At 36.3% G+C, this 14,641-nt stretch overlaps 1 protein-coding gene across 3 annotated transcripts in view; it reads left to right on the top strand.

The window, feature by feature from the left end:
• Nucleotides 1-66: 66 nt before the first annotated feature.
• klhl4 (kelch-like family member 4) overlaps nucleotides 67-14,641 on the top strand; it is a 40,707-nt gene continuing 26,132 nt past the window's right edge. The window contains exon 1 of one of the 3 annotated variants that reach the window (XM_053682123.1): nucleotides 67-312. Coding sequence is in view for 2 of the 3 variants with exons in the window: in XM_017474086.3 (XP_017329575.1) it covers nucleotides 7,598-8,022 (425 nt within the window). In the remaining variant the exon portion in view is untranslated. Of the gene's footprint in view, nucleotides 313-7,071; nucleotides 8,023-14,641 lie in introns of those variants that run through there. The other 2 variants (XM_017474086.3, XM_017474085.2) reach the window with 2 other exon arrangements.

Raw genomic sequence — 14,641 nt, 5'->3', positions numbered from 1 at the left:
TCTTAAAAACAAACATCCTAACTCACTTATGAAATGTTACGTAAGCCAAGGAAACGGGAAATGATGCTAGGTTTCCTGATTGCCTGGACTCGACCAATAAGACCAGTGTGGAGGGAAGAACCCAGTTTCTACCGGGAGGGAAATGCTTTCTAGTCTGTGTTACCACAGAGGGATATAAAGAAGAAAGATTTACTTAAATTGAAGAAAAGTTTATTTTCATTAGATAGATAGACATGGTGTACTGTTAATAAAAATATAGGCATATGTATAGGCTACTTACTGACAGATACATTTTCTTGTTACATTTGGAAGGTAAGACCCCTTTCCTTTTTAATAGTATCTTACTGTGTAATATGAATGACAACACATTAAGTGATTAGTAATTTATCACATGAATAAATGAAACTTCAATGATTGATATAATTGTCATGTTTCTGAAAACATTCAATAATGTGAAATAAAATTAATAAATTTTTTAGTGTTATTTAAAAAAAAAAAATCAGTGTGAAAAACATAATATCCAGGACTTGGTTCACACTTAGTTTATTCTGGAAGATAATATAAAGTATTTTGGAAAACAGTATAAAATGCATCTCTTCATTTGCGAAACATGTCCGCCACCTATTTCCAATAATCACAGAGCTGTCTTTGTCTGGCGGCAGTTCAGTAACAAAAAGCAATAGCATTTACAGATTATATAGCATTGCTCACATAAATATTTATTACATTGAATGTATTGAATCTATTAAATAATAGGCAATATATTATAGATATTTTACAATATGAGTTCTGCTGCTTTTCATATGAGTATTATATAGATAACTATTTTGACCTAAATTTAAAATATTCAAGACCTATTACAGATAGATTGAATACTACAATGAATATGGAATACATAATTTTATTTAAATCATACAATTGTGCCTAAATATTTTTCTAATGTAATGTGTACATTAGATGGTGTACATAGGACAGCATTTATTTGTGAAACACTGGTGTATCAGAAATGAACAGTTGCATTTCACTGCTCCTTACTTTCACTGTGCTTTCAGAACATAAATCATACTGTAGCATTATACAGTAGTGGTAAAAATGCCATACCTTGCTCGTATATATATATATATATATATATATATAATATATATATATATATATATATATATATATATATATATATATATATATATATATAAAAGTATGATTTAAAAAAGGCTTCAAAGATGTCTCTTTCTCTGGAACAGTATTTTTGTCTGTTCTAGTTAGCAGTAGTAAGCTATGTCATTGCAGGTAACTTAAATTCAGTGTGACACTGATTACTTTGAGAATAGAAGTCCTGAACTAAGGATATGTTTTTATGTACTACCGTGCCATATACAATACATAATATGTTAATATATTGAGGGGCGCATATATTAGTAGCTTCTCTCTGCTAGCACATATCACACAAAAAGTGATGTCCCCAACAACTAATTAGCTAGCACAACATATAATATACAATACAATATAGCAAAAATGTTTTTATAAAGTTGTTATTAACATCCAAAAGTTCTGACCAATCATAACAATGCACAACTAGTTCACAGAAAGGTTTTTTATTTTCACACCATGAAATATCAGCAAATTGATCATCATAGCACTCAGAGCATATTGTTCTGTGCTCTTGCTCTGTAAAAGTGAGTAATATTAATTGCTTTCTGTAATTTGTGCTTTGGAATATGTCAGTCAAGAACAGATCTTTTCCATCACCACAATAGTCTTACTATCTTGCAATGAGGCAAATATGTCTTTGAGTTTGACACAATTTACTAAAAAATGTCAAATCCTTGCTTGTTTTAGCAATTTTAATTTGCATTTCCTGCTGATAATTTTGTCTAAGCTTTGCACAATATATGTACTTCAGAGTTGTTTTGCTTACCTATTGTAGACTAATTTTAAATAAACCATTCTTTTTTTGTTATAACATCCCACATGCAATTTAGTGCTAAATATGTCCTTGAACTAGCTCATGAAAAAAAAAATCTTAGCTGTGAACATTTGATGTGAACAATAACTGAAGTGCTTGACCTGAATCTATATGTTTTTATATGCATTGCATTGCTGCTACCTTATTGGCTGATTAGATAAGTGCATGAATGTGTGGGGGTGTTCCTGTTAAAGTGGACGGTGAGTGTATACCTCTGATTTGACTTGCAGCAAACACTATATCACAGCAATGCAGAAAATTAAACACCTTCTGACCAATCATACTCGAGAATTCCATAACATTATTGTCTAAGTAAGGAATAAGATAGGATGGTCTGTACTGTTTTAAAATAAAAATAATTGTGAGATGCAGCATGGACAGCCTTTAACACCCTAAAGTTAACTGTGTTCCTATAACAATGTATCTCAAATTGTTTTACTCTTAACACAACAATGTGTCAACATTGTGTCAACAACAGAGTGTCTTCCCTCATTACCTATATTACAGGTTTATAAAATATTATACACACACACACACACATACATATGTGTGTGTGTGTGTGTGTGTGTGTGTGTGTACGTATATAAAATTTTATTCAAGTAACAGTAAAATAATGTTAAAAAATCACTTGAGTAAGAGTGATCTATCCAATAGTGTATCTAATGAGAAAACTACTCAAGTAGCAATTTTCTAGTTACTTCGGATATGATTAAAATGAACGGAAAATCCTGAATCTCAGACTACATGGAGAAATGGAGAACTGTAAGTCACACCTCTCCTTGAAAGTCTGTCTATATTATATAAAACCTGGGTTCAAGATGAAGCAGCATATGCCAGTCCTTTAATGGGTACAATAATAAAAAATATAGAACCTAAATATGACCAAAATACCCATCCTATCTATCTATCTATCTATCTATCTATCTATCTATCTATCTATCTATCTATATATATATATATATATATATATATATATATATATATATATATATATATATATATAAAACAAATTAAACATTAGGTATAATTATATAAAACCTGTATATACCTTTCAGCATTGATGGTGTCTTTCCAGATGTGCAAGCTGCCCATTTCAAAGGAATTAACACACCCCCATACCATCAGAGATGTAGGCTTTTGAACTGAGCACTGATTAAAAAGTTGGATGGTCCCTCTCCTCTTTAGTCCTCTTTAGTTTGGAGGAGACAGCATCCATGGTTTCAAAAAAGAATTTCAAATTTAGATTCGTCTGACCACAGAACAGTTATCCACTTTGCCTCAGTCCGTTTTTAAATGAGCTTTGGCCCAGAGAAGGCAGCGGCGTTTCTGGATCATGTTCACATATGGCTTCTTCTTTGCATGATAGAGCTTTAAGCAGCATTTGTGGATGGCATGGTGAACTGTGTTCAGACAATGACTTCTGGAGGTGTTTCTGAGCCCATGCAGTGATTTCCATTACAGACTCATGCCTGTATTTAATGCAGTGCCACCTGAGGGCCCGAAGATCAAGGGCACGCAATACTGATTTTCACCCTTGTCCCTTGCGCACAGAGATTTCTCCAGATTCTCAGAATCTTTTGATGATTATATGTACTGTAGATGATGAGATATTCGATTTTACATTGAGGAACATTATTCTGAAATTGTTCCACAAATTGTAAACACAGTTTTTCGCAGATTGGTGAACCTCTGCCCATCTTTACCTCTGAAAGACTCTGGCTCTCTTTTTATACCCAATCATGTTACTGACCTGTTGTCAATTATTAACCTCCAGCTATTTCTTTTTAGTAACTCTTACTTTTCCAGCCTTTTGTTGCCCCGTCACAACGTTTTTGAGACGTGTCACGGCCATCAAATTCAAAATGACCTCATATTTTTAAAAATATTTTTTATAAATAGTACATTTACTCAGTTTAAACATTTGATATGCTTTCTATGTTCTGTTGTGAATAACATTGGTTTATGAGATTTATAAATCATTGCATTCTGTTTTTATTTACATTTCTTTACATTTAACACTGCATCCTAACTAATACATTTTAAACGCACACATTTATTTATTTATTTATTTATTTATTTATTTATTTATTTATTAGGGATGGACATTTTGGTCGTTTTGCCTAGGTAATTACTTAGGAGAACTACATTGTTGTCTATGTTCATATACTGTATGTAACATGGACGTCCTTTGCTTCTGCAAAGCATCATATCCACCATTTTCCTGAACGTGGAAGTCTTGCCTAGCTCACGCCGGAAGCCTGTTTTACATTTCTGGTCTCCGGTATTTACAGCCAAATTAGCATATGTTATTAGCTAATAATGTGATGTTAAACGTGTGAAAATGGCTAAAAAATGCATAGTGCTGACACTTTACAGTGTCATGATAGCCATCTTTTGACAGTGCCTCACCTGTAAAAGTTTAACTGGGTAGGTTAGCTACGTTGATATAATTAACTACTTCGGTTTCTCTGATGGCATTGATAGTAACTAGCTTTCTGACTGAGTAACTAGCTTTTGCCACTTGGTAACAGGTGGGCCTTCATATCCTAGATACAGTTCCAGACCGGGTGAAGCTCAGAGGGCTTTTTGTCCACAAAATAATAAGAGCACACAAACCTCCTTTGGGGGGTATTATAACTTCAATATTTTAAAAAAACATGCTCTTTTCCTCTCACCAATATTTGGCATAGAATGCAAGGCATATGGTGCCAGACACAGACATTCTTTTTTGGGTTTGCTGGTGCTCAAAACAAGTATTTTCCAAGAATCCCTAAAGTTTATTGCTGCTGAGGTGTGTCATGTTAACAGGGTTGGAGATGGATGCAAGTGCAGTTAAAGCTTTTAATGAGATGCAGGCAGATGAATCCAAAACGTGAGGCAATAGCAATATGCAGAATAAACTAGGCTAGGCAAGGAGCAAAATGAGAAACAAGGAACAGGATCAAAAACCATGAGACGAGAAACAAAGGACAGAATGACTCAGTAGAGTACTGGTGGCAAAACACAGAAACAATATTTCACATGGAAAAGACACACAGAGTTTAAATATACAATGAAATCAAAGGGCACACCACGAAAAAGCTGAGACATTAGGAAAGAACCAATAACATAACAGAAGTGGAGACAGGATAGAAACCAAAACAAAACACACGTGTCAAAAGTAAACACAGTTAATGACAACCTGGAAGTGTGTGCTGTCGCAGAGGGGAAATCCTGAAAAACACTCCCCTCCGGCAGTCCTGGCCCTCTGAGCATAAATGTCCACACAGAACTCATAAATCTGAGGCAGGCATTGTCTTAGCAATGGGGCATACAGGTTGAAAGCAGGTGGTGAGTTGGTGACAAGCTCACCAGGGTCAGATGGCTGTAATGGGACATGATCGCCTTAGTCCTTAGGCGTGAACCAGGCGCGGGAGGCCTTGGTAGGCTGTCTTGTTGGCCTCTGACTGGAACATGGCTTGGTGGGCTGTCTCATCGGCCTCTGACTGGAACATGTCTGGAGATGAGGTCGCCACGTTGACCTCTGGCTGGAGCTCTGCAGGGGAGACCACCTCCTGTGTCTCAGGCTGGAGCTCAGGTGCTCCGGCACTCGGTGCGAGGGGAAATCCGTGACATTGTGGCAGTCAATGACAGCACAGCTTGACACTTACTAACATTCAAAGTTTCTGTCTAAGTAATTCAGTCGCTCTTTTTAAACAGTTTTAATAAGGATTCTTATAGAGACCGGAACAGAAAAACAGTACAACTGAAATTGTAATCCATCATGGTGGCACTCATTGGTTTCTCAGGAAAAAAGTGGATATTGTCATCATGTGAAGACCCGCTGGCCAAAATCAGTAAATTATTGCAGAGAAAGCACGTCTCTCTGCTTTTTCCCCGTTCACCGTAATGATAGTTGTATGCTGTTTTTGTAGTATGTAATATGTTTAATGTAGTATGTAATTATTATACTACTACTGTTTGCATGGCTGAAAACTTGCCAAAACAAAAGCAGAAACATGGAGAAACAAAACCGCACAATCATCGTTTTAACGATCAATCATTGATGTCTCTCTTCCGAGTACTCGTACCAATGTGTGTGTGTGTGTGGTATGTGTGATCAAGACTTCCATTTTTAAAATAGAAATATAATCACAGTCTTGCCAGTGGCTCAAAGTCCCACTATCCCCCTCAAGATAAGAATAGGTGAAACGCTTCACCATGGGCAGTGTTATTCAGCATGAAAATATGAAAAAGTAAACTGTTTTCATATTTGTAGACCTCACAGTAAGAGTCCACTTTGTCACAGCACATAGTAAATTAATCATTTACTATGAATCTGTATCAGTGGTCAATACCTTTATACCTGTATGTATACTGTATCTCTCTCTCTCTCTTTCTTTACCTAACAGGCTGCATGTAATAAACAATATCTCCTCAGAAGAATAAGGATTGGAGAAAATAAATGTTCAGTTGTGGGAAAATGACTTCAGTGAAGTACCTCATGTATGACACATTACATTCATAACCTTTCATTTGTATAGGCAGACAATTAATATAGTATTGACCCTGCAATGTAGGGATTTTAACTGCAAAGAAATTGTATTTTTTGGACTCATGTTTGAAATAAAAACACCAGCCCACAAATATTCTGCTTTGCTCCAAAATTTACTTTATCTTATTCACTAACTCAGTGAGGATGCCTGTCTCAGCCCATGTGAATTACAATATTTAATTAAAGTAGTGTATCGTGATGAGCACAGCCTCTGGCATTACATTGCTCTACTGCTTTAAAGCTACATGTTGCAATTTGTCTCTTACTCAGTATGAACATCCATGATGTTCATCCATCCAACATCCAAAATACATCCATGGACCTTATGTTTAAAAAAAGGTATCATATAACCTCTGCACTTAATGTTTAACTGTCGCTGAGGTTTGGGGTTCACAGAATAATCATATATTTTTTCTGGATGTTTTCCTTGTGATGAGAGATTGAGCCTCTGTCCCATGAGACCTCATCAGATGAAAAGACTGTACTGTGTGTGTGTGTGTGTGTGTGTGTGTGTGTGTGTGTGTGTGAGAGAGAGAGAGAGAGAGAGAGAGAGAGAGGGGAGAAACAAGTGTACGTGTGCATGTGTGTGAGCATAAAATAGACCTGCAGAGTGCAAGCTAGAGGAAAAGAGGATCTTCCTTGTGGAGGATGATAGCGCTGCTGCCTGTCCTTCCCATGCTAAATGATTTACTTCAGTAGGATCTGACCTCTGTGTTCTGTCATTTGGTACTGTTTCTGTTCGACATCATTAGCTGTTGGAAACTGGGCTGGGCTTTTGGAAGTGCTTCTCATTTTGGTTTATTTCCTCTATGTCTGTTCATGGGTGTATGCAGAAAGGCACAGAACAGCAGAGGAGAGGGAAAAAAGGCGATAGACAGAGAGTCTATCATGTGTGTGCTATAACTGAACAGCAGGAGCAGCAGACAGAGTTGGAAGGGGGGGTTTCAGACAAAAGCTGCAGACACTGTTCGCTCACCGAACACAACGAGCAACCAAAGACAAAAGAAGAAGGAGAATCTACTGAACGTAAGACTCAGGCTCTTTGCCTCCTTATTGTCAGGATTCCATGAGCCACTGACACCACATTGAGGGCATATAGGATGTCTGTGTCAGGGAAGAAGGAATTTGATGTAAAACAAATCCTTAGACTTCGCTGGCGCTGGTTCAGTCATTCCACTCAGACATCAGCAGGAAATGTGGGGTACATTCAGCAAGAGGGATTTGAGCATGGGGGGACACCAATCCAGAGCCGCCTAAAGAGTCACTCACGGGATAGAGGAGGACTTCGTAAAAGCAACAGCCCAGTGCACAGCATTCTGTCAACTACCCCTGGTTCAACACCTGTCTATGTCAGGACGGGCAGTCAATCATGGCACCAGCAGAACATCATCCAGCACCTCCAGGCCAGCGAGGAATCTCCGAAAAACAGTTCTCCGTCTAATGCCAGTAAAGAGAATGGCAAGATCAGCCAGGAGAATTTGAAGAGCAACCCAGAGGAGTGCCCTGAGGAGGAAGCCACTGACAGGTAAAAAAAAATAATAACCTCAAACGCAGAAATAGAAACTGAGAGGCAGACCTGTGAAGATATGCTTGCAGCTGTTAAGTGCCCTCTTTGGTGCTAGTTATGTTACACCCGGAGACACTTTCCTCTGTATTTATTGCATGGTGCAATGAATTACTCAGCCTACTGGCAAAGTTGAATGGCAGAGCTAATGTTCTGGCAGTGGGTGAATTTACAGTAAGCAGTACAGAGTGTCAGCCATGAGTGGTTTAACCACCATTATGTAGAGACTACTGTATTTAACCACCACTTCAGTCAAGATGAATATGCCAGTCACATGAACTCAATAATGGCAGGGTTTGTGTTATTGTCATTTACTGTGTTTACTACTCAGCATAGTAATATGTTGGCTCCTCAGAGGATATCATTTTCCAATCAACTCCACCATGCAGCTGCCATCACTGTTCACCTGGGGATAGTTCATTCACATTGCACATGGGGTGCAGAAACATAGCTCTTTGCAATATCTGTAGATAAATTATTCATTAGGCCGACATCTTGCTGGCAACAGCTGAGGCAATCCAGGCTTGTGCTTTTATCATACATACAGCACATATTGAAAGATACAGCAATATGTGCAGGGGTTTTTGCCATTTTGTATCTAATGTATCTGTAATTTCATATTTCAGTGCATGCTAGTTCAGTCCTGTTCAGAATTTTAAATGTTACAGCAGGGATACTACTGCAGTAGAGAGCATGGGAGCAAGTGTTATAAAACTGGGAAGGACAAAACTATGAATTAGTTGTAGACAGAAGGGGACAGACGTTTCAGTGTAGTTCTGTTAAAGGGTAATACATTTGTTTAATGGAATAACTGAAATAAATTTCCACAGCTGCTCTTATTCATGCCTTGTGTACCTTGGCATCAAGGGAAAATGCCTATTTATTTATCTTCTTACAGGTGACTCTAGCTGAGTCTGTCTACATTAGTGTAATGACATCTTACATTATGGCAGGATTCAAACCCATTTTCTTAGAGAAGAAAGAGGTGCCACCGGAGACACATTTTGGGTCTTTTCTCTGTCTCATGGAGTCTGATCTAAGAGGGAACACTTTAAAATGCATCATTTGATACAATATAATGTCATGTCAGGGAATATACAATATGGATATACAACCTCAATTCTGAAAAAGTTGGGACAGTATGGTAAATGCTAATAAAAACAAAGAGGAGAGAGAGTGATTTGTAAATGTACTTTGACTTGTATTTAAAGAAACAAAATATATAATGACAAGGTATTTGATGTTTTACCTAATCAACTGCATAGTTTTTTGAAGGTAAACATTTATTTTGAAATTGATACATGCAACACGTTCCAAAAAAGTGACAGGGGCAATTTAGGACTAATAGTGATGTGACAAGTTGAAATAAGAAGGTGATGTGAAACAGGTAGAGGCAATTGTCTAATCATAGTATATAAGAAGCCTCCAAAAAAGGTATAGTCTTTCAAGAGCAAGGCATGGGTTGAGGCTCACCAATCTGGTAACAGATGCATCAGCTAATAATCCAACACTTTGAGAAGAACATTCCCCAAAGACAAATCGGTAGGATTTTGGGCATTTCACCTTCTACAGTGCACAATATAATTAAAAGATTCAAGGAATCCGGTCAAATCTCAGTGCATAAAGTGGTAAAAACCACCTCTGAATGTTTGTGATCTCTGATCCCTCAAACGTCACTGTCTTAAAAACCGTCATGAGTCTGTAATGGTTATCCTGACATGGGCTGGGGAATACTTTGGTAAAATTTTGTCAGCCAACACCATTCACCGCTGCATCCACAGATGTGAGTTAAGAATTTACAATGCAAAGCAGAACCCATACATTAACACCAGTCCTGACCTTTCTCAGATTGAGAATGTGTGGTGCATTATGAAGCACAAATAAGGCAACGAAAACCCCGTACAGTTGCACAGCTGAAGAAATGCATAATGGATGAATGGGGGAAAATTCTGCTTGTAAAACTTAACCAACTGTCTTCAGTGCCCAAACACTTAATAAGTGTTATTAAAAGAAAAGGTGATGTTACACAATGGTAAACAGTCAACAAACAGAGTTTGTTTCAGTCATCAGATTTGAAATGAGTGTATATTTTCAAAATAAATTAAACTCACAAAGTAAAACATCAAATAATGTGTTAATAATATGTTTTCAATATAGTACAGGATGAATTGAATTTTCAATTGACACCTTTTTTTTTTTCATTTTCAGTACTGTCCCAACTTTTTTGGAGTTGTATGAATGTAACATATGTAAGCAGATCATCAACAGCAGCTTTATCATATCTGTTTTAATGCATCTGTTTACATTTAACTGTAGTTTGGTGGTTGAAGCTACTTCTACTAGCACCCAAGCAAACACAAACATGGCAACATTAGTATAATATTTTGTTAAATAACCAGCCTATAATAATAAATCCCATGGTTGCAGACTCATTCAGGTATATGGATTGATAAAATATTGAATGAGCCATTCAGTTTTATATTCATGTGCAAGAAATTATCTAAGCGACTACTATCATTTGACACTTTAAAAGCACATGGAAATTCCTACAGTGGCCTCAAAGCATACATAGTGTTAATGGCCTTGACTGTTGATTGATATTGCTCGTGAGCCTCACTGCAGGAAATGCCATTATATTACTTTTATTAAAACAGGGAGTCTTTGTCAGTACTGGGCACACTTAAAGATGTGAAAATCTCATTAACTGTAATATTACGTATAATATTGTTCTATAAATCATGTAAGTACTGTATATCCATTTACAAAAACATATTATATAATTGTATATATTCTACATAGTCTATATACTTAGGTAATTATGCAATAAACTTATATTCAATGTTATCTCTTTCACATAGCACTAGTAAATAAAGAACTACATTTTCTTGTAGGCACATTGAGGCCACAAAGGCTACTTAACATGTCTCCAGCATACATACTGTAGATAGCTATGCACCTAAGTGTAGGATTTATGTATGACCATCAGGTCCTGCACAGGCTGAAAATAACATGCTACTGAGAGTGTGCTGAAATAAGCAAGCTGCAAAATGCACTTTATTATTCCCTCATGCCATTAGTTACTCAGATGTGAAAGGTAATTTTGAAGGTGGCTTAAGTGCACTGATAAATCTTTACACTGGAGGTAAATAAGGCACATTCTTTAAGATTACATGAAAACAAATCTTGACAGTGAGACAGTTTCATGTTACACCCTGTTTGAATCCCCACCTATTTCTCAATTTGATTGAAATATATGAAAGATATAAAGAATATTTGTTCAAACTACAATTTTTTTTATGGCTCTATAAGGCTTACTGCTTTGTTCTAACTATAATGTCAATTATACATTTAGAGAACTTAGACAATTTAATATTTTATCATTTAAAATAAAAAAAAATTAGAACATTTGTAATAATTACATTTTTGTGAAATAATATAATCTGCATTATATCCATTAAAGCACTGGCAATTTATAAAATGTGCTGAGGGCTATGTTTAGTATGTTTCTGTTGATCATCTATAATAATTCTGGCTGGGTTGAGACCTCATCCTCATGAATTTTTCAATATGAGCTCCTCACACAGATGGAGGCAGAGGGAAAAGGGTAAATGCACAGTATGCTAATACAGCAGTTCCAAGAGGGAGTGTGATTGCTCATCTAAGAGGCAAAATGTTGTAGTGGTGGATGTTCAGCTTCTATATCTCATCTATAGGGACTGATTCCTGTTGATGAATTGCATATTGCAAGCACCAAATCTGAAATTCATAAATTAAGTATTGGTTTTTGCCAGTGCCATCACTCTTTTCACAGAATAACACATAGACTGATAAATCTGCAGTTCACTTGTAATAGGGACAGCTGATATAGAGAGGTTTATGGGATGCACAATCATCTTTTTATCCTGAATGACTCTATCCTGTATAAACAGAGCTCAGGACAGTAGCTTATGATGCATCTTTAGATACATATTCCATCTTTGCTTAGCAGATGTGGTCTTGAAAAATTCACACTAATTTGCTCTGACAGCTGGGTTTTTCCATTAAATTTCACATCATAAACTGAAGATGCATAATTTGTCATAATTCAGCATGCCAGTCTCAGTAGGAGACATGATACATTTCCTTTCTAGCCATGCTGATGAGAGTATCTCTCTCTGTCTCTCTCTTTCTCTCAAAATGGCCCCATAATACCCTAAGGGTGGACCTTCTAAAGCACTGCTTAGCAGGGCAGAGATGAACTGAGGATTGTTTTCCAGCCGTGTCATATCCTGTTTGTGGTTGGAGTCTCACAGGAAAGGACAAAAGCATCTGTCTTTCCTCCTTTTGATGTGACAAGCGTTTCCTATCCTGATGCAGTTTAGTTGTATACAGCGATGATTATTATTACACCCATGATAATATCTGACACAATTGCCCCAGAGACAGGTTTTTTACATAATCGGACCTCTTGATACAACTTCATGAGAAAAAATATTTACTCCATTTTGATACACCCTCTAGCTCACAATGATATATGGGTTTCCCAATCACCTCTGTTGTGTGTGTTGTCATTTGTTTTAATGGACTGTCAGGCTGACAGCAGTGGTTCAGGCAATCAGTCATTAAGGCATGAGATTGTGAGTTCATATTAGCACTGTCATGGCTGTTGCTGTTGGGCCCAAGGCTTTGCCTTGTATGTCACTTTGGATAAAAGTGTCTACCAAAAAAGTGTAAATGTAAAAAATAAAACAACAAACAAAATACCCAAAGAAAATGTGCAGTGAAAGGCACATGTTTTTTGACTGTTCTTGTGGAATTATTTGATTGACTAGTCTGAATAATTTTAAATAATTAGGTCTATAAGTGAATTGGAATTTTACAATAAAAGAGAAATCATGAAACAAAGGGGATTTTTGTTCTCTAGTTGAAACTGAATGTACTATGGTTTTGTGGCTCAAAGGACAAAGAACAGGAAGAAGTGGAGTCAAAGTGTGACATGCTCCCTGGAGCAGAAAAGTGGATGGAAGAACCACACTAAAAGAAATACCACATACTGAGTATACAACTGAGGGAGGTTTACAAGAAAATAATAAAAAACAATATGGCCTACATTAAGGTGACACTGTGGTGCAGTGGGTAGCATGGCTGCCTCACAGCTCCAGAGTCCCTGGTTTGATCTTGAACTGTATGTTCTCTCATGTCCATATGGGTTTCCTCTGGGCCCTTCAGTTTCCTTTCACCTCCCAAAAGAAAGCATGTCTAAAGGAGGAAGGAGGAGGCATGGTCGGTAGAAGTCATTTTCATTCACAAATACCAACAAATATCAATTTACATTATATAACTTTATACAACTCCTGAACCAAACAACATTCTGGACAGCTTTTGTCTAACAACAGTGTGTTTTCTAATTCAAGAAACTGTTATTTAGGCTACAATTCACAACAACAGACATCTAATAATATTTTATTTGATTTACTTTATTTTTTTTGTTTTGTTACATTCAGGAAAGATCAGAAGCGTTCACTGGGATGCATTTGCAGTGTTGCTGCAAGTTATATAGGATGGATCCTTTAAGCAACATGTCATTATAATACCTGTATGAATTTTTGAGTACAATTTATTTTCCTAATGCACTATTACCACACAAGTTATATATATATATATATATATATATATATATATATATAAATATATATATATATATATATATATATATATATATATATATATATATATATATATATATATATATAAACATTAATTAAATTATTATTTTTGTGGAAAGCCTCAAAAAGAATTTTTTTAGAGAGTTTTATTTTGGAGCTTAGTGTGGCAGTGTGGCTAAAGCCGAATCTCTTAATAGTGTCATGTTATTGATATTTGTAAAAAACAAAACAAAAAAACAAACAAAAAAAAAAACCCAAAAAAGGTCCTTGATCAGGGTTGCCAGGATCTGCATATAATATCTACGAATTTTAGATACATACTGCAAGTCCAAAATGCTTTCCTTTAAGACTCATTAGCTGTTCAATGTTCAGTTACACCTCTAGTGTGCATGGTGCCCTGTGACAGACTGGTGTATCATCAAGGGTGTATTCTCACCTTATGCCCAGTTTCATCATGACTCTGACTGGGATTAAGAACTAGTTCTAACTAACAAATTTTCTCACTGTTTGCTGTAAATTAAGTTAATGTTTCAGTTAATTATTTTTTAATAATTAACTGGTTAGATGTAACCAGATTTTTGCTGAACTGTCAAATTAAGAATTATTTTAACTAATCCATATATTATAGTAAGATCAGGGCACAGTTTTAGCCTTTTTAAGTTCATGACATTATATTCAGTGTCCTCCACTGAACTGCCCTTTTGATGAAGCCCAGGGTGTGTGAGGGATTTTGACACTGTAATAAGGGAAAAGTAAAGGCTTGAGTCAGCAGGTGTTATTTTGAAGGATACTTCAATTCCCTCTCAATTGCCCTGGAAAATAATGACACTATCTTGGTCGAGCAGGAGCAGTAAGTCATGTGTTTCTCTGGGCTTCATCTCAAGTACAGATTCATCATGTATCCATAAAATGTTGATACCTTGAATGTCATTGTC

Source organism: Ictalurus punctatus, chromosome 8 (genome assembly GCF_001660625.3).
Source record: "Ictalurus punctatus breed USDA103 chromosome 8, Coco_2.0, whole genome shotgun sequence".
In the NCBI taxonomy this organism is placed as follows: Eukaryota; Metazoa; Chordata; class Actinopteri; order Siluriformes; family Ictaluridae; genus Ictalurus; species Ictalurus punctatus.
The sequence above is the reverse complement of the archived record's forward strand: the minus strand, read 5'-3'. Positions and strand labels throughout refer to the sequence as shown.